At 39.4% G+C, this 19,050-nt stretch overlaps 1 protein-coding gene across 2 annotated transcripts in view; it reads left to right on the plus strand.

The window, feature by feature from the left end:
• Nucleotides 1–18,167, plus strand: part of DHFR (dihydrofolate reductase) — a 19,610-nt gene extending 1,443 nt beyond the window's left edge. Inside the window, exons 1-5 of one of the 2 annotated variants that reach the window (XM_010578071.1) lie at nucleotides 2,086–2,165; nucleotides 2,329–2,434; nucleotides 3,343–3,469; nucleotides 15,324–15,439; nucleotides 17,079–18,167. In XM_010578071.1, coding sequence (XP_010576373.1) covers nucleotides 2,102–2,165; nucleotides 2,329–2,434; nucleotides 3,343–3,469; nucleotides 15,324–15,439; nucleotides 17,079–17,166 — 501 coding nt within the window. In that variant the 5' untranslated portion in view covers nucleotides 2,086–2,101 and the 3' untranslated portion in view covers nucleotides 17,167–18,167. Of the gene's footprint in view, nucleotides 1–2,085; nucleotides 2,166–2,328; nucleotides 2,435–3,342; nucleotides 3,470–15,323; nucleotides 15,440–17,078 lie in introns of those variants that run through there. The other variant, XM_010578070.1, reaches the window with a different exon arrangement.
• Nucleotides 18,168–19,050: the final 883 nt, after the last annotated feature.

Here is a 19,050-nt window from a genome sequence, read left to right on the forward strand (position 1 = left end):
TCCCCCGCTACCAAAAGCCCTCCACACAAACCCAAAACAAACTCCAACCCTGAACAAGTTTAAAATGGCAAGGTTTTTATATGCTGATTAATTAGCAGAGGTTTTTTTCAGGCTGTATTAGCTTATCTAACTCATTTGCTGTAGCTCAGCCTTGGCCTTTTGTTCCACCCCTCTGACCCTTTGGACAGTAATTTTGCTTGATTTTCTGAGTGCTGAGCCATCCCAATACACCAGAAAACCCTAACCGTACTGGTAATATACAGCAACAGTACTGCAAGCCTATGCAGTATATCTGTGCACTGTGATATGCAACTGTACTGGTAATACGCAGCAATAATGTTCAGACCCAGCTAGACTTTTGCAGCAGAGTAATATTTTAGACTCTGTTGATTTAGTGAGACAAAACCAGTTGCCGTGGGGTGAAAAAATTTGTGAAAATCAGCACAAGAGTGCTGTAGACTAGACTACTGGGGGTCTGCAGGTGCTGCCAGTACAAGATGCATGGTAGGAGCTGAAAGGAGGAATAGGACCTCCCTGAGCCACGCAGCTAGCTCACTGCATCTAGTGGAATCAGAGCTGTGAGAGACAACAGGTTTTTCCTCAGGTTTTTGCTGCTTCTGTATTTGCAACGTGGTCACTCTCTTTCCTGTAGTTTTTTTCTATGCTCCTGTTAAAACCACTGTCTAGCAAAACTCAGTTGTTTGCTAAAACTTCTGGGCAGCCTAACATGTGACCTATTCCATAATCTGATTTGAAGGTCTGTTCCATATTCCACAAGGAATGTCTCATTTCATTCTGCAGCAGTCTTAAGTGAAGGATTTTATTTATATTTTGGAGACCCAATTCAGCTCATTGCAACCTTATGTACAAAAAAGACAGAACACAATTGTAAGTCTTTTTATATGTCTGCAAGTTGCATCTTACCTGGCACAAATAACCCATAATCAAAAAAGATGTTTTAAATACAATGAAAAAGAAAAATTTTGCTCCATCCTGCCTGCCAATCTTTTGATAAGCTATGACCTTAGATGCTAGGCAGTTAAGTTGCTTCATAACCAGACCTCTTAATGGATTATGCTGCCGTAAATGTTCACAGCAGGGATATCACCATTGGCTCAAAAAAGTCAGAGAGTCACTGATTTTTGAAAGAGGGAAGAATACCATGGAGAAGCATCACCTGATCTTGCTTTTAGTCTGCTTGCATACCTGCACTGTCCAGTGCTGTGAATTGCTTTAGACAAATCTTTGTTCTGACCCTGTAGGCATCCCAATGTGAGTCTTGAGTAAGAAAATACATATATTTTTTCAGAATGTGCATTTCCATCAGCAGTGGTGCCAGTGGTCTGTGCTAACGTACCTAAACTGACGTTGCAGTATGTCTGTTGGAAACTTGCTCATGAAGCTTACCTGCAGGAGAAGGGTCTTTAGACACTGCTAATAAAGAACTGGAGCATCAGTTCTCTGGTGTGATCTAGTAGATCCAGCCTCTCTCAGATCAAGAAGCAGGGAGGATAACTGTGAACAAATACTACTTTCTTTTCTGTAAAATCTCTCCTGCTATGTAACATTGTAAAAAATTTCCTGCTACCTTTGTGTGTTTATTTCTCTGACAACTCTATTTGCTCATAAAGAGAAACCTCTTCTTAGCAGGGTATATATAAGAAATAATCAGGTTATGAATGTTTGGCTTTGGTCAGAAATGATACTTACGGGTGAATTCTAGAATATGATTGAACACCTGCTGCACTTCTGCTTTGGCTTTAATTTGGCTGGTTCTGCTCCTAAAAGTTGTCCTTTCACCTGGCTTTTTTTTTTCTTCCCACCTTAAGTAACTCTCAAAGCTGGCAATTATTCCTGATTGTGTAACTGGAATGATGGAACATGCAAACACAAAGTCAATTACTGTATGCTGCTCGGATTTATAAAGAGAACAATGATGTTTTTTCACACTAAGAGAACCCTTTGAGGGTGTGAGTTGGTCTCACACATGGAGATTAATTTGGCCCTGTAACTATAGCAGAGCTGATGTCTGTGCAATGCATGTAATGGGCAGTGACATGCCTTTTTTGATTTTCTTTCAATTGTAGGTTTATAGGTGTGCATGAGACTACTTTGGTGTCAACTGCCTGACAGGGCTTTGAGGCCACAAACGTGTTCTTCTACAGGTGTGACTAATTTGAGATTTGAGGCCTAAGCTTATACTTCTGTTAACTGCCAAAATGGAGTTTGGAAGGGTGAGGGGAAGTCCAATAGTGTCACTAAATAACCAAAACAAATTTGGGACAGAGCAAAAGTACCCTTTAAATAAGTGTTTTCTCTCTTACTCAGGTAAACAGAATGCACTGATAATGGGTAAAAAAACCTGGTTCTCCATTCCTGAGAAGAATCGTCCTTTAAAAGGCAGAATTAATATAGTGCTCAGCAGGGAGCTCAAGTATGTATGATGAATAATAGGCCTGTAAGAAATAAAAAGTTTTAGGTCTGCACCTAAAAATATGTGTAGCAATACATCATAAAGTAATTCTAAATGTAACATTTTTGATATCTGGTTAGGAAGCATCTCTGCTATTGGTTCTGAGTGATATTACTACTTTACCTTTAATTCTTTAATTATTATTTTTATTTTATGTTTTGATTAATTCACAAGATAATTGTCATTACTTTGCATAATAAATACTAGTCCTAGCTCTACACACAAACCATCTGACAATTGTCAGTAGTCTTTCTGACTGATGTATTTAACTGTATTTCTCTAGTTCCTGGTTAGATTGGTAGCTCTTAATCCCTCTTTTGAAGTTTATTTTTATTAGCATTTAAGGAAGAAGAACTGTCAGTTTTCAGAGCTCTGCTCTTGAATGCGTCACCCGTGGCCATCCAAATATTCTTAAACAAAAATGCCCACTTATAATGGTTTATTGTTCTGGAGGATGTTGGTGGGGTTTGGGCTGAATATGTGGGGGAGTGGGCTATAGGGGCTTTTTGACTGTTTTTATTGAATGAAATATTAATGTTCTAGAATTCAAGTAAAAAACTATTTAATTTTATAGATATCTATATTTCTCAGTTACGCTTTTTTAAAAACATGATACAGAATTTCAGATCTGTAATTTATAACGCCTCTTAAGTCACGGTTATGATTAAACTGTGATTTATTAAACAAACCTGCAGTCAGATGCGAATGCTAACATCGTTAAGCAACAGTAGGCATTTCAAAATAATTAACTAATGTGAAACATATAGTTCTTTGTGAATTCAGCGAAACACAATATGTGGCTAGATTGTATTGATTATCATGATGAATGATCCTTTAATTATTTAGTAATAAAACTTTGCTTTTTCTAGTGAAACCCCAAAAGGAGCACATTATCTTTCCAAAAGTCTGGATGATGCTTTAGCTCTTTTGGATTCACCAGAATTAAAAAGTAAAGTCGATATGGTTTGGATCGTCGGAGGAAGTTCAGTTTACAAGGTACATTTAGAGTACTCATAACTAACTTGCTTTCTGTGATGGGATGAGGATGGTTCAAATTCCTATTACTTCCACTTTAGGAAGTGCTTTTCCTTCATGTGACCCAGCAACTTAGCGATTCCAAGAGAACAAGTCTTGGAGAGTAAGATTTCAACTCACAACTTTAAAATATCTGTCCAAGTAACCAGATGTTGCTCTTGCTAATGGTCCAGTGTCATACAGTCATTGTGCTTTTGAGAGCTTTTCTTAAATATCTAAATTGCTAGGTTTTTCAGCCGAACCCCATATTGCTATGTTTATTTTACTGAGGTAGTAGACTGACTCTGCAGAGGATGTGAAAAAAAAAAAAAGGAAAAATGATCCAGGATTTTTAGCCAGAGTATGACACTTTATACAGGTAAGAAAAGGGGATTTAGAGAGAGCTGGCAGGTGATGGTGTCAGCACTAAGAGGAGATAATCATACAACAGAAGGTAGCACTCACTCTGTTATCCCAGCCAGCAACCAGGCATCTGTAGTGTTGCCACTCTCCAGGTTTCCCTTGGTGTCTAGGGTGTCTCAGTATTCAGGTATCCGTTCATGTGCAAGAAGACAGCTTGTGCTGCTTTCTTCTCGGGACCATCTTTGCACAGACAAAGTCCTGTGTAAACTGTCTTGTTTTCCCACAAATGCAATAGTCTTCCTGTCCTTGACTAAGATATTAGCTGTACAATGTGAAGGTCTGGAGTAAAACCTATCTTCTTGTTGCCCAGTGTTTACTCAGCCATTTTTCTCCCTTACCCCAAATCCTCCCTGTCATTTTCTGTTTATACACATGTAAAGTTTAGTCAGCTCCCCATGCCTCCACCCACATCCCTAGAGTCATCCTTTCAGCCCCTATACCGTCAGGGTTCTGCGCTTTAACTCTTGATTTTGTCTTCTTTTGTTAAGTTCTCATATAATTTGTATTTATTGTCAAGCAGTACCACACAAAAGATTGTGGCCATCAACCCTAGTTCCTTTCGTATCAGTCAGGAGAATATGGAATAAGGACAGCAGTAAGCATTCTTTCTTCGGATAAGAAAAAAAAAAAATTAATTAAGAATTGTAAAGCAAATTTTTTTTATATATATAGTGAAGGAAACAGTTCTGCTGTCCTTTAGTTGTTACAAGTGTCCTGGGAAATATACTCCACTTTTTTTTGGCACTTGGACTTTAGGGGTGTGGTGAAAATGCTATCATGTTCCTGGTAGCAAATTAGGGCTGATCATATGCATTGTATATGGGGTGGGAAAATACATTTTCCGATATTTCTTGCTTTCGCAGTTTGTGCCTTTCATGAACCTCTTCTCTCTGTCTAAGGGAATGCATCTTTTACAGTAAAAAAAGCAAAATAGTTAGATGCTGCTAAGGTTGTAAGAAAAATAAGATACATATGCAAATAGCCTGTAAAACACTGTTGTTCCTCTATTTTATTTTTTTTTTAATTTATGTTTTATAATACTTTTGCATGTGGTGAAGTCCACCATATATTTGATGTCCAAATGCATTCAGTCTATAATCAAGTATTATCATATAGAATTAACCTGTCCTTCACTCTCAGCCATTAAAATGCCTGCTTCCAGGCAATAAATAGCAAGTTTGTTTCTGGAGACAGATTCTCTTCAGCTTGGGCATAACTGCCCAACATGAGCAGGAGACTGGATGTGGCTTCTGCCTCTAAGTCTGCAGGATGCACAGTGTCAACATTTACCCCTTCCGTGCAATGGCCGCATGCTTAGCTAGTGCTGCAAAGAGTGATTATTTTTGCTTGTTCTTCCAGCAGCATCTGTGTTGTAGACTTCTAATTTAACTATTTTTCCATTGTCTGGCTGATATTTGGTAGAAAACAATGCCATTTTTTAGACTATTACTTGCCAATACTTAGATTATATGCAGGCAGTTTTGATCGAGAGTACTTTTGCAACACAGCACTCGTGCTGATCAGCATAAGGGAATATGACTTAACATCTACTCGGGACTTTTCAAAGGAATTTTTAATTCATTAGGGAGAAATCTGTCAGTTTTATACAGATTCCTGCATTCAGACTAGTTTTGTGATCGTAATTAAAGGGTTTGATGGAAACCAAACACCTCTACCAAAACCGCAGGTAATATTTTTAGTGCCTGTATTAAAGATGCTCAAAGGATTACAGGAATATTTCCATTATACCCTGTAGAAATGTGTGGGAAGTAAAATAGCAATTGGTAATTGAAGTGAATAATTTTATTCAGTAGTTGTAGGTATTTGCTTTTAAAGCACTCTTTGGATCTTACTACTTTGTATGGCTCAAAGGTTTAGAACTGATTGTGTTTATTAGTACAAGCCTGAGATGGAGAAAGTGTCTGTAACAACTTCAGCGGGTAAGTGCGACAGGAGTGGTTTGAAACAGGTAATGCTGAGGACTTGACTTTTCCACTTTTAGCACTTTGGGGAGTTTAACCCAAAGTTCAGATCTTTCAGACCAGGTAGAGCTTTATGAGGACAGACCTTGATGAGGATAGCAGGCCACTCCGGAAAGCACCATACTTTCCTTTTCATGTGTCGCCTGCAGATGATAGTCCCAACCACCATCAACCCCTTTGTTTTCCTGATCTTGTACCTCGCTCCTCCTACTCATTTACAGGTAACACTACTATGCCTGCTGAGTAAATCCTTTTGTGCATCTGAGTGTAGCCACACAACAGTGCAGTAGAGAGCTGCTTTGTATCAGGAGGAGCTAGTTTGTTATGATTCCAGTAAGAAGAGCACCCAGACTCTGTAAAGTGTCATTTAAAATGCTACTTACTAGAGCTAACACTTCAAGGAAGGACAGAACAGTGTAAGTAATTTTACATCCTTGTAGATGTTTGGAACTCCAAATTGTGTGGCATTGAACAAGCCTCCAAGCTACGTGCACCATGCTGCACAGACCCTGTCTGTAGAAAGGGCTACCCCATTTTGGTCCTTCAAGCTATTTGTATTTTCTTGCATTTTCTTATAAGAAAACAAGTCTATTCATCATTTCTGCTGTCAAACAGAAAAGGTGTTCACATAAGAACTTCTTGCTGCTCTTTTACATAAAGGCAAGGACACACAGGTGGTATAGCTCCCTGAAGCAATCCTCCAAGCCATATTTCGGTAGGTGGTATGAGGAGGGGACATGCACATGATCTTCCAGGCCTTTGCTCTCTTTGGTTTCCCGCACCCTTTGTGGGTGCTCTGGGCAACACCCACATCCCAGCCAGGTTCCAGACCCAGGGTAGCAAGCCAGAAGGGTTACCAAGAGTGGCCCACAAACTGAGGCAGATTCACACATGTTTCAGGAGGTTTCCAAAGAACCCCAGACTAGAAAGGGATGCTGGCACCTTCTTTCTGCATGGGGTCATTCAGGATGTTTGAACGCCTGCCTTATGTGAAATACTGCTTCCCCTCTGCCTCATGCTGCCTTGCCCAGACACCATGCTGAAATACAAGCCTGGCTTATCCTCATCCAGACAGTTGTGCCGAGGTGGAGCATCTGCCCAGCTGCCAGAGTGCAGAAGAGCACTCTTTGGGACACGGGTGTCCAGCCTGTCTCTCAGTCTCAAGTACAGATGGCTGCTGTGCCCTGTCCAGCCTCTAAGAACTGAGGCAGGCAAAGGTGCTACAGCACGCGCTCCAGCTCGGTGTTTCAGGACAGGATGCTGCTCTCAGCAACAGAGGGGCAAGGAATGGGATGGAGGCAAGGGACTGATGCAGTTTACAACCACTTTGTTTTAGGACTGTAGAGGAGAGGGGAGCAAGCCTGATGGTCTCTGAACATTTATAAGGACACAGTGCAGCTGTCTGTTGCTTATGGCCATCTTGCCCACTGCCCCGAGGTTCTCAAGGACACAGTTCTCTCCAGGGTGGTGGGAGTATTGGCATAAGCTGCCTCAAGTTGTGTAAAGAACGGAAAAAGGTGAGCTCTGAACAGGGTGGCCATCCAAGTCCTCATGTAGGTTACATTCATGCTGTGTTCAGCAGCATACTCTGGGAAATGGTCTCTTCTGGGCCTTGGCCTCTGCAACAGGAAAAGGCAGAGCAGCTAGACATAGTAGGCATTTTGGTGGGGACAGGGAGAGCTGATTAGAGTATTGGTCTTAGGAAGGGAGAGCAGAAAAGGTTGAAAACAGCTCCCACAGTCCACTGAAGGTTCAAAAACCTCACGCAGCCTTCATCTTCTTAAATTTGGCTTGATGTTGATCACCTCATCAGCTTTGTAATCTGATACAGCCACAAGGTAGTACTGTTACCTCCATGGAAGCGTTTGGACTTCTCACAGCACAGGTTTACACGTTTCATTTCTTTGGATCTCAGTGTGATGCTTACTGGATCTTCTGCACTATGCTGGATCTCCTGAGTTCTAGAAGGACTTGGTGTTGCTATTGATTGTATGGATGAGGAAGGAGGAGCGTAGCAGCCCAGCAGTGGCCAGTAGGTCACAGCAATTACAAAGCCATTATGCATCATGAGAGGCACTCCATCATTTTGCGTGAGCACTTGATGTTTTGAGAGCTGTCTGCTGGCTTGTGAGTGCTTGCTGTGTGCTGGAAAACTTGTGGTGGTGACTCACTCATTGGTTCTGGCCCTTCAGTCCCTATTAGCTGTTAGAGCTTGTCAGACACGTTCCTGGAACAGATTCTGTGGCTTGGTTTCATCCCCAAGAAATTTAGTTCTTCCACACCAGGATTGCTCCCCAGTACAACTAAAGCATGGCGAGTGGGGACAATTGGAAGATTTATTTCAAAACCATGTTTCTGTTCTGAGTTAAGACACTAATGTAGATGCACTCTGCGTGGAGGTGTTGTCTCTTCACTGAGAGGTTCAGGTCCTGGCTTTGACTGAAAAATAGTGCTATGTGGAGATCCTAAGGGCATCCGGTCAGTATAAATTATATGAGTCTCTTTTAACAGGATTTAAACTGTGTGTTTTAAACTGATTAAAAATGACATTTAGATTTTACTAGGAAAAGGAACTGTAAGTCCAGCACATTCCCAAATATTAAACAGGGACTTTAAAAAAACAAAAAAAAGGTGTAGATTTACTTATGTGGATGGTATGGTCTTATGTTCTTAAGGTATGTTGTTTGTAGAGTGTTTAATGCAAGTCGTCTTTTGTCAAAATAACTGAGCACAAATCCCTACAGTGAACCTACCAATGAAAAAAAATTTAAAAAAAACCCAAACAACTAGCAACGAAACTTAAAAAAAAAAAAAAAAAGACAAGAAAAGAATTGAAACATTTATGACTCAGGTCCTCATAACCAAGGCCTCTTTAGTAACACCAGAACAGGCTATATGTCAAACAGGTTTTCATCTTGATAAAACAGTTTTTGCTACAGCATCTCGAACATTTAAAATTGTCTCTTCTAATTTGTATGTTCCTACTCAGCTTGTTGCTTCCTCACAGAAGCAAACAATGACAGTCAAGGTCACATTGCTGAAGTACAAAATTGTATTCGTGTATTAAATTTGGAGAAGAAACTTGAAATTTCATAACAGAACAAAAAGTTCTTTCGTAAGAAGTTTTGTTGTTGTTTTTGCTGTTTAGTTAATATCTAGGCTGGCCATAACAGAAGATAGATGCTGGTGATAAATAGCATTTGGGGAAATTCTTCAACAAAGAGGCTTGAGCTGGAAAATTAAATTTCCAGTAATCTCCAAGGGAAAATTTTATCTAATATTCATGCTCAGGTGTCTTCCTATGTATTAGTATTTGACATATTGTGTTTGGTAATCTACCCCCTTTCATGCCACAAAATTATTGAATTATGAAGTTGCTATTCATATTTAGTGCAGCAAGTCTCTTGCAGATGATTAATTACCCTCTTAAATAGAGTTTCTTGACTAAGCGTATAAGCTTCACTGGGTTCTGAATGCCCTGAGTGGGTTATGAATGCCACATTTGCTAAGCTTCAAATCTTTGCTGTACAATGAGGATGACTTTTTAAGAGAGAGAATTATGAACAATTTGAGTCACTAGTGTTATCGTGATTTTTTTCAAGCCTGTCAAAACTTTATTAGCTAATACTAATATACTAAAATATACATTTTAAAGATTACATTTTAGTATGTCTGAATTTCCTGTAAACTATAAAAGATATAATAGTAATTTTTCTACCTTCTGTGCATATCAGACAAAGTGGGTTTGGGCTGCGTACCTACTGGAATGATTTTAAGCTATCATCAGAATAGAGACTAATGCATATGTTACCATGTTTTTGAAGTGTTGCATTCAGTCTGAGATGTGACTGAGATCCACTTAAAAGTGAGCTACGCAGACAGCTCATTTTTCCATGCTCACATGCTCCACTCTTGTAGGTTGCAGTGCTGTTGCTTCCTTCGAACAGTGCTCTCAAAGAACGTGCTGCAAAAAGCAGGCTTCTCTCAGCTGTGTGGTGCTATTGACATGGAAGACGTCACACTGCAGGCCTGAATCGTTATTCTGCTCTTGGAGCAACCTGTGCAAAAGCCTGAGCACTGCATTGGCTTCTACGTTAGTTCTGTTTTAAAGCGAAATAATTAGTGTAGCTTAATCCTATTAACGTTTTTGAAAACTGGTAAGATTATCCTGTGTAAAGTGAAGACTGAAGGTTGTTGTGGTTGCACTGACCGTATGTTCTTTCCCTCTCCCACCAAGCTCACGATGGTATTCAATTATGCATGTTTATGGTCCTGAGCAGTTGTTTCCAAGGAAGGTTACTGTCTTCCTGGCATATATGCAAATGTAACTCTCCTACTTCATTACTGTAATGTCGCAGAATCCTTCTTTACAGGAGAATTTTCCCATGTGTAGTTGTGTAGCTTTGTGTAGTTGTCTGAACAAAAAGATGGGAATGGGAAGACAGTTTTCCTGTATTCTTATGACCTTCTAGGTGTTTTTTGAGAAAGGGTTTGAGCACTTGTAGTCCAATTCCCTAATACCTCATTTGTGTAAAAGTGGCAGGGTCACAGCATTTACAGCGGACAGCACTGTCCTCCCATAGAGATTTATGTTTTGTAAAAATGTATCCGTGGCTATTGTAGTCATGCCTCTGATGGCCAGTGCTTCTTGCTCTTACCTAGTTATAAATAAAATCAGAGGAAACAGAACTGCAATATTAGCAATGTCTAGTGGATTAACTAATAATTTCTTATACAAGTTTAAGAATTTTCTGTACTTTAGCATCTTTATACTTTCACAGACTTGAAAGAGATAAATGCAGCCTTTCCACTACAGTCTTCAAAATAAACTCAGAGGATTTTTAATACAGAAAGGAAGGTGTATTATTGCTATTACTCCTAAACAAGCTTTTTGTGTGCATGTTCTTGTGAACAAATGTATTGATTTGACATTCCTCTGGGAAAAAATAATGACTAAAAAAGGTTAATTCATGAGTCACTTGCAGGCACAAATCATGCGGCTATGAAAGATTGTGGCTTTTTAAGTTCTTTTTCAAAGATGCTTGCAGAGATCATAGAGGAAAAGATTTAAAAGACTAACACAGCGAAAAGTCTAGTGACTAAAGTATGTCTGTTTCTGAAAGGGCAAAATGGGCAGGCTTTTCGATGACAGTCATAGAAGAATTTTGTTGCACTTGCCTTTGTCCCTGGCAGAGAAGTGGTGGTGGGAGCTACCACAGTGTCTCCTCCCTCACTAGGCTTAGCCTTAGTGGCTTGGGAAAGAAGGGCTGTTGATTCTCCTGGTTATCCCCACAACTCTCCTAATAGCTGAAGTTCAACTTAGGCAAGTCCTTTTACCTAGGTAAGATCTAGAACTTTGTGAGATCTTTGGCTGTGAGATTTTTTTAATGTATAAAATATATTTTTTAATACTCCTGTGGCTTCAAAATGCAACTTGCCTATATGACCCGATATATTTTAAGCATTGAAAAAAAGAATGCAAATCAACAGCCTGTTTATGTTAAAATTTCTCTTTTATAGTATTCTCATATTTTGTTTACATTGGCAATGTTATTGTCTAGAAAGACACTTGAAAAATAAGTGCCTCACATAGTTACTTTGTCTTGTTTACTTATTTTATGTAATTGATAGAAGATGAGAAAGCAGAAGCAGTATGTGTGTATCCTAAAACCTCTGAATCTTTAAATCACTAGAAATAATTGGTCCCTTCTACAGCAATTGGTTGCTATGCCCACTAGTTTACAGTGGTTTGGGGATTAGATCTATAAAAGATTAATTTTCCATATAATACTTCTGAAACTACTTGTAATACACAGCTGTTCTTTGTTGCAAAGCTTCAGGGCTGTTCTAACTTGTGTTTTACAAACAGAAACTAATTCAAGGCAATGGTCCTGCACATGCAGACATAATCTAATCTTGTATGGCTCTCAGTCCAATGCAGCTGGAAATTATGGGGAAGATGATCCTTAGGTCATCTCCTTTTTGCTTTATGCTGCAGAGGCAGGCCTGCTGAGGATTTCTTGGAAGCGAGCAAAAAGACAAGAGTATGGTAAAATCTTTTCACAGGGTTATTAAGATACATGTGAGTAATAAAGGACTGTGTTTCACATATAGAGTTGACATACCTGGTACAGCAGGAGGGATCCTGACCCCTCAGCTCTCCTGTCCTCCCTGTCTTATGGAAAGTCATCTCTGCTTGAGGAGTGGTTCTGGTGTTTCTGAGAGATCAACAGCCACAGTTTTAATAGTCTTTGCTTTAACATGAACCAAAAATCAGCATTGCTTTTCCCTATTGCATCAGGCTATAATAGCTTAAATAGTTCAGTAGCTGCTACACAAGGAGGTGAGCCTGTGTGGAGAAAAAACACATATGCAACTCCCAAGGGAAACCAGTGCAGGTACAAATACAGTCCAAAGATAACTGAGCGGATTACGAGGGAAAAACACAGTAAATTAAAATCGTACCAAGAATGACTTTGAGACCCAGCATGGCAATGGAGTGAGGGGAGCATAATGACCATGGAGTCAGGATGCAGATTTTTCAAATTAACAGAAGCATGAGCTCAGAGACATCATCATTTTGTTTTAAAAATCTCCTTTTCTTGCCCTGGTACAAGTATTTCCAACAAGTCCTCTCTTACTATCTTTTCCATCACATACATTATCCTCACATTTACAAAATATGCAAAACCAAAAAAGGTGGTACTGATCTCCTACTTACTGGCAGTGGTTTGTCTATTTAATATTGTGCTAACTTCCCACAGTATTGCCTGATCACTAGAAATATATTTAGTTACTGCACATTCTGTTTAAATAAGATTATTTACATCTATACCTTTGTATTATGTGTATGTTACATTAAAACAAAGTCATATTCACCCTATTCTGTTCATTAGAGTAAATATGCATAATGTATATTTCCTTGATTAAATTCAGAGTAAGTATGTCAACTTTCTATCAGATCAGCACTATGCATCCTCTAACTTGTCTTCTGTACCAAAAACAGGTGGTGAAGCTGATAGAGAGGGCTGTACAGGGCAAGAGTGAATTGAATGTTAGTGAGGAGCTACCTTAATCCTCATGCAAATGCCAGAGTTGTGATGAAACTCCTTCCCGATCCTGCCAGGTCCATAGCAGTAGTTTGCAGAGGCGGTGTCAGAGTCCAGTCCTCTCTGAACAGGTTCCTTTAGGGACTCCACACGTGGAAGGTTTCATGTTTGATATAAAATTTACTTACCTGAAATTTTCTAAAGTTACTGTCAGGGAACATGGAGAACCAGGTGCTGCCAAAGGGACGGGAGCTGGGACCTACGGGCAATAACCTGACTGGCATGACAGGGGCCTCACCAGCCAGGGCTCACGGTGGTGAGGCGGGTCCACAGAGTGGGATCAGGCCCCATGAAGGTAGCCAGAGTCAGACGTAGCTCTGGGGTGACTAGACGGGGCCATGGGGACAGGCCAAGGCCAGGTCAGGATGTCAGCCTGTGATGTGATTCAATGAGAAACTGAAATCCCAATACAAGTGAAAATTACAGAGTAGAGCAACCAAAATATGAAGTCAAATCAGTTTACAAATGTGTTTCTCTTTGCCTGTCGCTGTAATATGGTCACTGTCATGACACTGGGCATTCCCAGCTGCTGGGGAGGAATATGTGGGTTGAAACCAGCTCAAGTCTTTTGCTCTTCTCCAAGTTCTTTTTGTTTGTTGTTCAGGATTCACGGGCCATGTACACACGCAGACCCCCAGAGCTGGTCTGGCTAACTCAGGAAGCATTTGCACTTTTTTTATTAACTTGGGGACAAACAGTTATACAGCTGGCTGGTTCACGCAACTAATGCAACCGTTTTTCTAGAATGGAGGTCACCCTCCAGTCCCCTTTGTGCTAGGTTCAGCTTTCTTTGCCCTATCTGTAGTCAGTCACGCCATATGCTCTTCCCTGACCTGTCTTGGTGGTACACAGTTCTTGCTGAAGCTGAATTCCCATAGAGCTGGATAGGAAGTTGATTTATTCTTCTACTACAAAAGTATCTCTGTTTACAGAACTTGCTATGTTTTTATTTGTGAAGCCGGTCATTCTTCTGTCATTCTGCAAGTGTATGTTTCTCCCCTTACCTCCCACCCTTATTTAAAGAAAGAAAGAAAGAATGTGGTATTTGTATACAATCTGGATGAACACCAGTTCAGTGCTGTTGGATGCTGGTGTGCTGTGACTTACCCCTTCCATTTTAAGCTATTCTCTGGTAATAGAGCAGCTTTTCTAGAAACTAACTTCTCAGAAGCGATACCAATTAATTTTATTGGATTACATTTGCTATTACTTGGTTCCTGTACTTGTCAAAGTAGTACCTAATTGCATGCTGCATGGTGAATCACCTTTAACAAAGAGCATTGCTCATTGCCAATTTAAGGGAAAGGCAGAAACAGCTGTAAGCTTTTCAAAAATGCATTGTAACCAGGCACCAGTATAGCTTTTAATGTTTTTTTTTTAAAGCTGAGAAAGTCTGGAAGAGGTGACTTTTCAGTCTGATCTGGAGACAAAGTGTCTTTTTTTAACTCCTGAGTTTGTGTGAATTTGTTAGTGAGGAACTCACCTAACAGGTGTCTTCATAACTTTTTTCGTCCAAGTAGCCTGGAAACTTTCTTTGTTGGTGGTGGTGGTATATAACTTTCAGTGCATATTATCACTTTATCATAATCCAGAGATCAAACTTTGAAGTTAAACTGATAGGTAATTTGATCACTGGAATTGCAAACTAATGCAGACTAAAAATACATTATAAATCACGAGCAGTGATATTAATTAAACATCAGAACAAATTACCTTGAGGTGTGGGCCTCCCCTACCACTTAAAGCTTCTTGTGTTTCAAAGAGGTATTATTCAGAAATTGCTTGTTGAGACTGGGCCATACTGCTTCTTTCTTCCCACAGGACTAATTTTTTCTTAATTTCTGTTAGATGCCTCAGGCTCTAGGAATAGGTATTGCTACCACTTACCAGGTGGAAATGGCACAAGATGAAATTGTCCCTTTAGAAAATGCTCTTGAGCAGAGTCCAAAAGAGGGAATTTAGAGTTCAATTTTCACAGCTTTGCTTAAATCCTGTAATATATAAAATAGTAACTGAGTTTCAGTTTTAGATAACATATTTGGTGTGCAATCTACAAGTAGAAAATATGCTAAGACTCTTATCTCTTGGTTCTTTTTGAATGCTGCCATGGTGATGGCTGGTGCAGGGAGAACAAGATTTTGGAGAGTTCCAAAGAAAGCTGGTGTTCCAAATAAGAACTTATATTTGATATTATCTTACAGGCTTCAAATAGTGTTACAAAACAAGAATATTAAAAATTTTAATAAACAACACTACTTCATGCATGGTTGAGCTGTGTTATGGGGAACAACTAAATTTTAATCATTTCTATTGTTTTTAAAGGCAGCAATGGAGAAGCCAATTAATCATCGATTGTTTGTGACAAGAATTTTGCAGGACTTTGAAAGTGACACATTTTTTCCAGAAATCAACTACAAAGAGTACAAACTTCTCACGGAGTAAGTATCAAGATGCATATGAGCCTTGTGTTCAGATGGAAGACTTAATAATCTTTAAATATGTAAGCGTCCTATTAAAGCCATGTTCTGTTCTGAGTTTTTCACAGTATTTTTCCCCAGAGTCATATTTTACTTACAGCCTGGAATTGCACCACGCTCAGCACAGAGAGGTTATTGGAACTTGCTGTGTTCTTCAACCTTCCCATAATCTTTACAGTAAAGAATTGCATTTGTCGGTTTGCTTGAAAAGTAACTTTCTTACTGTTTCTCATTTTAGAATTACTGAAGTATTTACTAAGCTTCATAACTCTTAGTATGTTGTTAGTCAATGGTATTCAGCTTCTGAATGTCTTGATAAATTGCCAAAGACAAATTAAATGGGTTTGAGCAGGGAGGGTTGAGCCTTTATAGATTTCTAAGGTTATTCCTTTCTCCTGAGAAAATTACTTCTTCCTAACAAACTTAGTAGAAACAAGTATTGAACTGTAAGTTTCTGCCATTCACTGTGGTTTCTTCTATGTTATCCTTGTCATATTCCAGTCATACTTTTATGTCCTCTCCAATAAGATTACATCCAACAGGCAGTAGGGAGGTGGCAAAAATTCAAACATCTGCCTCAAGAAGCAGCAAGGAGAGGACCTCTTCCTCTTATTGCTACCCTTGCTTTGGTTCCCAGCTGGTTACAGACCAGCAGTGGAAGAAGGAGAAGGTATGGCAAGTCATGCTCTCTGCACGGGGCATGGGAATGAATTAGCACTGAAGTGGGGAGCATAGATAGGGACAGCAAAGAAGGATGCGGGAGAGACAAACAAAGTGAGTGGGGAGGATGAATCACCTTTTCCAACTCTAACATGTTCTGAACTGTGCTGTGCCATATCATGAGCCCACTTTAGTATACTGATGTCTGACCTAAAGCTCCCCTCTCTCCCTCTTTTCTGTTTCTCAGATATACACTGGTTTTGGCCAGTGTACTGAAATCAGAATTAGGCCTTAAATCATTAATTTATCAAATAGCAGATGATTTCCTCACTAAAGTGGAAACCTGACAAGAGTCAAACATAGGGAATAAAATCTGAAATTTCTTTCTCCCTCAAAGTCAACATTACTCATACAAAATCCTTATTCTGTCACAGGGGGCTGAAGAGATTTTTGAAAGTGTCTATTAATAAAACCTGTTTTAGTAAATCTGGAATATAGAGGAGCAGTCAGTTACTTTAAGACGCTGTCGTAGACTTGTAAGAAACCTTTACCTTAGCATTTCCTCTAAAGCATCTGAGGAAAAGCAAAGCAAAAAACCCCAAAAGTGTTCTGTATCTCTTCTACCTCTGCATACATTTTAAATAATGTCTTGGAGGCTTTAATAAAAATGTTGGGGGTTTTTGATTAAGCCAAAAAGGTGGGGATGTTTTTGCATCACAGTATGCTCTCTTAATTTAAAAAGATGTGTGTACAAGTTGCTGATAGTAGTTAACATGATTCCTAAAAACAGTTTGTGCTTAGTATACCTGTTGTAAGGATGGTATTTTCATCTTTTTTCAAACAACTTTCTTTTTGAATTGATTGGATAAATTACAGGTCACTCATAATGGTATTTTTATCTACTTGTTGGCTTTTGCTTTTTCTTCTCCCCTCTCTCCAGGTACCCAGGTGTCCCTGCTGATATCCAAGAAGAGAATGGCATCCAGTACAAATTTGAGGTCTATGAAAAAGCCATCTCAGCACAATAAATGAGGCTTTCTGTACTTCTGTGTAAGGGCAGGCATTTTAAATCGTGAAGTCTTATTGAGTGCAAATATATACTAAATTATTGAGAGAAAATCCTGCTTGATTGTACAATACCTCAGTAGTGAATGATTCCAAAAAACACACCCCACACTCTGAATATACACCCTGCAGTGGAAATATGAAGGTAGTCAGCAGCATGAAAGAGCTAGATCTAAGGAATACCACACCTATGGTTGGATGAGATCTTGCATTGATCTTTACAGTCCACGGCAGCATCCCTAACAAGTCCATGAGTAATGAAAGGCATTAGACTCGTTCAGAACCTTTCTACCTAAACAAAGGTTTTGAGTATCTCCTGATTCAAAACACCCAACACTGAGAAAGTGTCAAAACTCCTAAGTTTGACTGGGGTGGTATGTACATTTATAACAATCTTTAAAATATACTGGTGCAGAGGAAAAGGTAAGCAAGCATAACAAGAGGAATGGAGTCTGGAAGCCTCAGGCAGCAGTTGAGGGTTAGATTGATCCATCATGGAACTCCTCTCTTATCATCTTAACCATCCTGGGTACACAGCCTGCTTCAAGCCTTTTGGCTGAAAACACTGACTTACAAATTAATCTGATAAAGAAGTTTTAACATTTCTGTTAACTTCACACCCATGTAAAGGCTTGCTGCTCTTATAAGAAGTTGGTATGTCAGTTTGACTGTGGCCTCTTTGCAGTATAGGAACATAAACATTGCTTTCTTAACAGAACCTGTGTTCTTATGTCCCTTCTAAATGTTACCAGTGCAGATGCAGAATGTTAATTTGTTGATGTGATTTTGACTATTCTGTGTTGCATACAAATACGGATTATAAGCAGATAGTGGAGTCCTGTTACCTTTTTCATTAAACATAGCTAGTATAATAATGTTCTGCATTACTGTTCACTAGAGCAGTGAGCAATATACTGGTACTGTAGTAACACTGTGATTCTAATGGCATACAATGCCAAGTCTTGACCAAACTTTATTATTGCCAATATTATCACAACATTATCAGTAATACTAGTCTGTTGCTATGTTCTGGCTGTGAGGAGTTTGTCAGATGGCAGAGGACTCCATACATGAAGTGTCAACAGAGAGGAGCTAGGGCGTACCATGCCCATCTATGCTTCCTGGTGCTGCAGCTGCCACCCTGAGAGTGATAACCTGCAGGGAGGGAGCCCTGCCTCCCTTTCACTGCAGATCAGTCTGAGACCAGAGGAGTGAAAAAAAAAGTTTTAAAAAAAAAAATTAACCCTCAAAACTCTGTTGACTGTTTCCCCAAAGCATTTTTAAAAGCATTGCCTTATGAAGCAGTATTGTGGGAGATTAGAGTAATAATGGTCATCCCTTAATGTCACACTGAGGCTCATTTCTAACGTCGGGGAGGGCAGTACTGGCCTTACACAGGTTATAACTGTACAGAGGAGCATAACAGCACCTGGTTTTCTTTTGATTTTGCTTGCTTTTGAAAACGCAAATCTCTTTCATAAGAGAAAAAATGTCAGCTGTGAACACCTTGAATTTTCCATTACAATTCACAACATTTAACTGATAAAGACAATTTTTGCATCTATTCTGGGCTGTTTGTTCTCTCTGTGTTTCTTTTGCATTCTTAAAAACATAAGTACTTTACTGCGTTGATCTTCTTGCCCTATGTGTGGTGACTTTACATCAGTCGATGAAGACTAAAACAACGAAGTTATATGCTTGCGTAATACAGCAAAAAGTCTCCTGAGTTTTAATTTGCCAGCACATTGTGAAAAGGAAGGAAAAAGGCTGTTACCAGGGGGAGGTTATTTTTTTTTAAAAATGCAAGTCACAGTGACCCTCGCAAGAGAAAATAACCTCCCAAAAGG

The sequence above is a fragment of the Haliaeetus leucocephalus genome, unplaced genomic scaffold (genome assembly GCF_000737465.1).
Source record: "Haliaeetus leucocephalus isolate CR32 unplaced genomic scaffold, Haliaeetus_leucocephalus-4.0 Scaffold598, whole genome shotgun sequence".
NCBI lineage: Eukaryota > Metazoa > Chordata > Aves > Accipitriformes > Accipitridae > Haliaeetus > Haliaeetus leucocephalus.